Source organism: Pantherophis guttatus, chromosome 7 (genome assembly GCF_059756535.1).
Source record: "Pantherophis guttatus breed Tessera chromosome 7, ASM5975653v1, whole genome shotgun sequence".
Taxonomy (NCBI): Eukaryota; Metazoa; Chordata; class Lepidosauria; order Squamata; family Colubridae; genus Pantherophis; species Pantherophis guttatus.
The window spans coordinates 3,737-10,334 of NC_142069.1; the positions used below are offsets into that span (position 1 = coordinate 3,737).

The 6,598-nt window shown below is 41.7% G+C and overlaps 1 protein-coding gene across 1 annotated transcript; it reads left to right on the top strand.

Moving 5' to 3' along the window:
- Window positions 1-332: 332 nt before the first annotated feature.
- On the top strand, window positions 333-5,112 carry LOC117672948 (coiled-coil domain-containing protein 166-like). Its single transcript, XM_034430038.3, has 2 exons — window positions 333-485; window positions 3,890-5,112. Exon 2 carries the CDS (start codon window positions 3,895-3,897, stop codon window positions 4,900-4,902), a length of 1,008 nt encoding a protein of 335 aa, XP_034285929.2. The 5' UTR covers window positions 333-485; window positions 3,890-3,894; the 3' UTR covers window positions 4,903-5,112.
- Window positions 5,113-6,598: the final 1,486 nt, after the last annotated feature.

Sequence of the window (6,598 nt, forward strand, 5' to 3'; positions counted from 1 at the left end):
CTTATTTATAGAATGTAGAGTTTAACTAAGGAGCTCCCCGCGGTGGGATGTGGCAATGCTTGCCAAGTTAGATCTGTTTCAAAGGAAAGAGAGAACATACTCGTGGAAGATTCAGATGAGCAGCCTACCCATATTACCCTCAGGGTCATAACCCCCATCCCCTAATAAGCTGTTGGACGTTGAGCGTGGAAGAGGGCAAATATCTTTCTGTCCACCTAGTTGCCATTCTGGGTCACAAAAAAGTGATTCAGCTAATGTGGTCTTAGAGCTCTTCCGATGTTCTGATGTTCTAGATGCGTCAAAAGTAGGGAAGACTCCACAGATTGTTCCTTATGATGTCAAGTCCTTCCATTTCCATGGATGCGCACAACCTTCCATAGAGGTTAGTTGGTCCCTCCTGATTCCTGACCCTTTTCTTCACGTTTCATAGACTCCTATCTGAAAACAATTATTTAAGAAGTAAGGAAAGCAACTTTAGGATACAGGTTGGTGCTTTTCACAGGATTCCTGGGGCATCGCGTGGAGGTCCCCTGGGATATTTCAACCTGCCTTCCAGAATTGCAATGGAGGTTTCCACATACAGATAAACTTTATGACCTGCTAATACCCATTCCTTTCCAACCATGCGTGTAGCCTGACGTTAGTTGTTCTGTACTTGAATATCTCCATTTGGTTTCCACTTACCCGGTACTGAATTTCTGCTGAAAGTACCTCAACAATAAAACAGCTTCATGCAAAAGATAAGCCCGATATCACTTTTATAACAATACAAAGCTAACTTGTATTAAACCAGTACCTTACAAACACATCAAAATATATGGTTGTTGTGATATACCTTGCTTATTAGCAGGTTCAGTTCTTTGCTCATAATTCAACATTCGTTGTGGGAAATTACAAATTATGGGAATGAATGACTGTACTCTCCTTAAAAGCCCATGGAGACAAAGGGAATCTGCTGATAGATTGTATGAAGCTGATGCACCGTCGGTCATGCAAAAAAGAGACATTGCAGAACTATAATGGAATTTCATTCCTGTAAATAATATTTTTCTAGCGCTATGGTTGGCTGGTTGAGGGAATGTGAGAAATACTGCAATTGCTTTTACTACTTCTGGTGTCACGCTTGGGGTACCATTACAGTGCAGCTATTTTGAGTTCCCTTGGTGGAGGAACAACAGACTTTCAATTGTGCCGGGACATTTAAAAAAAGGATGGTGTTGTTGCTTTCTGGGAGGTAAAGCCTGGCAGCAGAGACTACGTTAACCCCATCCAAGCAGAGAAGGTGAATTTAATATCGCCCTCCTTATTCTACACACACCTGAGAATTTAGGGAGAGTGTAATTGGCAAGTATTTCCAAATTACAGGCTTGCTCGCTTAGGATGAATCTGATCCCCATCCGGAGCAAATCACCCCTCTGATGGAACAGAATATAACAATCATCCAGTGTGATTGAATTCAGCTTTAATTTGCATTGGCTTCCTTCTTATTATTCTACTATAATTAAATTGTAATTCAATCTGATTGCAGAGGTGAGAGGTTTTCTCTGCAAAGCCAGTTCAAAACTCCATCATACTTCATCACCTGAGAGGGAAGGGCGGTGTCTCCCCGAAAGGTTTTTTAAAATGTATTTATTTATTTGATATATATATATCAATATCATTACATGAACAGTGAGGCATCTGGGTATCGTTCATTTAAATACAAGTAGTAATGATAGTATTAATATTATTTGTTATTTAGATCATACTTATATAATTATAAAGTTATTATACGTATTTGTGATAATATATAGGCCTTCTTTATTTAGTTGTTCAACATTTTAGTCCCCCATTCCAATGACACTAACAATATCATTACAACAAATATAATGTCACCATCTTTCAACATCTAATCTATATACCTAGCTATTACTTTTAGTATATTATATAAAAATATGCATAATAATATTCCCCCTATTTCTTGTTTCTGCCTCTGTTCTAGCTCCTAATAAAGCCAATCTTGTGTTACGTAACATTTCCTCTATCCCTCATCTCTTGCCCGTTTTAATATTTCAATTCTTATTCTTTTTTTAATTTGCCTCCCAAATTCCTCCCTTGGGTCTTCATCTCTATCTACATCTTTCCTGGATAGCTTAAGTATTTCTTCCATCTCTACTATCTTTTGCTGCCAAGCCTCCAGAGGATCTGCCCAAATCTCTATTTTCTTTTCAAAGATATCAAAGATATCTTTCTGTTTATCCGGTATCATTTTTTGGTCTTTTAGCATGTATTTTCCCTAAATTGCTTCATAAATTTTTATTGCCTTCTCTTTCTTATCTTCTTGTTTTATTTGTTGATTTGTCTGTTCTATCTTTTCAACTGGTCTCTCTATTTTCGCCTCTATTTCCTGTGCTTTTTGATCATTATTCATTATCCCTTGTGGAGCACTTTCTAGCTTCCCATTTATGTTATTCATTAAATCCATTATCTCCGTGATTCCTTGTCATGATATCATAAATGTTTTGAAACATCAACACCATTTCCTTTTGAAACCCATTATTTCCCCCTGCTGAAATATCTTGTCTGCTTTTAATAAGTCCCGGTATAGCTCAATAGTCTGTCAGTGGTCTATCACTGCCCCAGAGTCTCAATTATCTTTGATCTCAGAAAATCGATGTGAAAACCCATGTTATCTGGGAAGCCTCCCTGGGTGACTTTCTCAGAAGTTACGGCACTGAGACAGGTTGGGAGATTTGACTCTACAGGACAAAGTTTAGGTCACCTCAACAGCAAAGATGGATGATACCTCAGACGCTGACTGGATGTTTGGCTATGAGGTCAAGTGAACATGAGGGACATACGCACTTTTTAAAAAGATACCAAGTGCCCCAGCTAGCCTGAGTCCACCATATGTCTTCTAGGAATTGTTAGAAAGAATTCAGCTTTATTTCTCAGCCAGGAATAACTTTAAGATGTGCAGTCAGTTGCTTGAATCAGAAGTGAAGTTTATTCCAAAATTATATAACATATGATTATCTGCTCATAGGTTACCACCCTGAGCCCTTTAGAAATCACCTCAGGTAGGGAAAGCCAGCCTTTGTTCCTAGTGTAAAGCAAGTCAAAGGGCGCCCATCCCTTTCTAGGGATTCTGGGAAAGTAATTAACCAGGTTTCCAAAAAATGAGCACTCCACAGTCAGGCACCCTGCTGCATTCGCAGTTTCCGCTTATTTAACAGTGCAGATAGAGGTGGCTATTTTTATATAATATACTAAAAGCTGTTATTGTCATTGACTAAAATGTTGAACAACTAAAAAATGAGGGCCTATATATTATCACAAATACGTATAACAACATAATTATATAAGTATGATCTAAATAACAAATGTCATTACTACTTGTATTTAAATGAATGATGCCCAGATGCCTCACTGTTCATGTATTGATATTGATATATATAAAAATAAAATAAAATAATTAATTTTAAAAAACCTGTCCCTCTCCCTCTCTCCCCCCGTGGCAGGGGGCCCGGGCAGCCTGAATGCAGCTCGCTCCTCAGATGCGACCAGCAAGCAAACAAATGGGAGGCGGCAGCACAGAGCCCCACCTGTAGCCAGCAAGAACGGAGCAGGCAGAGCACGCATCTTCCCCACCGCCGCCACGGCAATGGCCGAGAGGGACGCGCAAGCCAAACGTTTGGAGCGACTGGTTGCTAAAACTGTAGACAGTGCCAATCAATGCACGGCCAATTGTTTGTTCCACTATTTATTTTGTCATCTCTCCTTTATCCTCCCAGTGCAGCCTAATTTCTCCCCAACATCTCATAGCATCTCTAATCATACTCTCCCACCTGTTGTTTCCATACAAGCTACACAACCACTGTGTTTTACCCTGTTCCCTTTCATTTGACAGACAGCATGGCGCAACAGAAAAACAAGCTAAGAGTTAAGAAAAGTGTAGCCAAGCAGCAAAGCACCTCTGGGCAATTTATCACCGAGAGAGAGCTAAACCTGAAGAAGGAATATGCCACCCTGACAGAGCATATCAACACCTATTCAGATCGAGTGGATCACTTTCAAGATGAAAATGAATTCCTGGATAAGGAAGCCCAGGAGATCCAAGAAAACAACAAAGCTTACCTCACCTACTTAGCCAAACGCGCTCTCCTTTGCCAGAAAGCCATCATTTCCTTAAATGACCAGAACCGATCGGATCTGGCCTCTGTCCTGAAGCAGAAGGATGAGCTGACCTCTCAATACAAAGACAGAGAGAAGGAGGTCAGGAGCCAGTTGATTGAGATGGAGACCAAGTATTCCCTCATGAACAAGGAGGTTGATGAACTGAGGCCCTTCAAGGAGCTGCAATCGGACCAGCTTGCCCGTATCCGGGAGCTGGAGAAAGACCTGCTGGTTATGAAAATCCACCATTCCGAGCAAATGCACACTGTGAAGAGCCAGTTCCTGCAAAAGAAGGCAGAATATGAAATGGAGTCCCAGCAGAGGGTCCAAACTTTGGCCAAAAAGGCCGAGAAAGAAGCCGTGCGCAGCCTCATCCAACACACCAAGCAGATAAAAGCTGAAAATGGGAGATTGCGTAATGAACTGCTGAACCTCATCAAGAGAGCCCAGGGCCTAAAGGCCATTGTGCATCAGCTCCAGGAGCAGAAAGAACAGCTTCTTCAGGAACTCCAATTTGGGGAAGATTTGTCCCGTGCGCACAGCTGGCTAACTCGGCAGAGGAGAGCCAGGGGCAAGACCAGCCTGCCTACCAGGACTCAGGGAGGCTTTCCTCTCCATCTAGCCATGAACAAAAAGCCAGAATCTCTCGCAAGTCTCCAAGGGCCAGCAAAGATACGGTCAACAACTCAGATGCAGAAGACCAGCGTGGGAGAACCATTATGCCCTCCGGCACAACGGCTCCCGTAGCATGCACGGCTTGCACGAAGGGCATTTAATGGCAGCAGCAGAAAGACTGACGTAGCCCTGGCAGGGACCCCAGAAGAGGCCTTTGCACTGCCTCCATAGCTGAGGGAGAAGACCTGGGGGTAGCGTTTCTCTGCCTTGGCAAACTGAGGAAACAAGTGTTCTGCTTTTCACCTTTACAGCTAAAGCGTCTAAAATAAAAGAATTCCCAAAGCCACGGTATATCATTAGCGATGGGATTAATTCATATAATTGGGCACCTGCAGAGGGGTAAAAAAGGGCAATACAATTTGTATGTGTTTTGGGAAGAATAATTTGTGCAGTCCAGGATGTGGGAGCCTTAAAGAAATTCGGTCTCTTAAATGTCATTTAAAATAGTAAATTTCACCAGATCTAGGACTGAGGAGCTGATAGCAGTGTTGATTTGTGGTATTGTAATATGAATTTGCCTTCCTTGGGCTCAAATTGAGGTAATTCATTTTTTTTATTGTAGTCAGTCCTTAACTTCTGATTATTCGTTTTATGACCATTCAAAATTATGATGGTCACAGAATCGATATTTTATGACCCATAAATAACCCAGCCATTGTAAATGGTCGCAATCCCCACCCCCAGACTGTGTCACGTATTTTTGCTGGTTTCCAGCCTTTTTTCCCCCCTGCTGCTGCTGCTTCTGGCAAAAAGCACCCATTCAAGCCTTTAACAACTGTCACAAAACAGGCCAGAAAATTTCTTCTGGTCCTATGGCTGCCTCAATTTTCAATCATATTCCCAATCCCAATTACAATCTTAAACAGAGGGTTACTTGTATCCGAGCACTGACTTGAGACACCCTTTATTAATTATGGGGGCTATTCCAGTCCAATACAGTTCACTGATTCCCAGAATAAAGAGGAACTGCAGACAGACAAGACTCTAGAGAACAGATTGCAAAGACGTGGTTGTGTAAAGTCTTGGAAAGCAATGCTACATTGCCAGTTTGGTGCGGTGATTCAAGCAGGGGTGAAATCCAGCAGGTTCTGACAGGTTCTGGAGAACCGGTAGTGGAAATTTTGAGTAGTTCGGAGAACCAGTATCAGAAATTTTGAGTAGTTCGGAGAACTGGCAAATACCACTTCTGGCTGGCGCGAGTGGGGTGGGAATGAAGATTTTGCAATATCTTTCCCCCAGGAGTGGGGAGGAAATGGGGATTTTGCAATATCCTTCCCCTGCCATGCCCATCAAGCCACGCCCACAGAACTGGTAGTAAAAAAAATTGGATTTTACCACTGGATTCAAGGCGCTGGACTAGAATCCAGATCATATATTCCTGCAATATACACAAAACCAGCTGCATTATATTGACCCAGCCATTCTTTCTGAGCCCTAGGAAGAACATAATAGCAAGCCGTATCTGAAAATTGTTGATAGGAAAACTGCAGGGAGTCAATTATGTAGCCACCAGCCATAAAGATTGACTTGCACCAAAATAAAGAAATTGACCAAAACCCCACATAATTTATCCAGAGTTAATTTTGCTACGCTGATTTTATCTCGTTTTTGGTCCAGTGATTTTCTTAATAGATTGTTAAATATATATGGGATTCAGCAAATATTTTCATAAGTTATTCCATTACATGCTGGTCAGCAAGGTTAATTAAGCATCAGGTGGAAGGTTTGACCTCTTGAGTACCTGCCTCAGAGACGGTAATCAAGGATT

Excerpts from the sequence above, each read along its gene's own strand:
- LOC117672948 (XM_034430038.3), top strand. The coding sequence starts at position 3,895 with ATGGCGCAACAGAAAAACAAGCTAAGAGTTAAGAAAAGTGTAGCCAAG.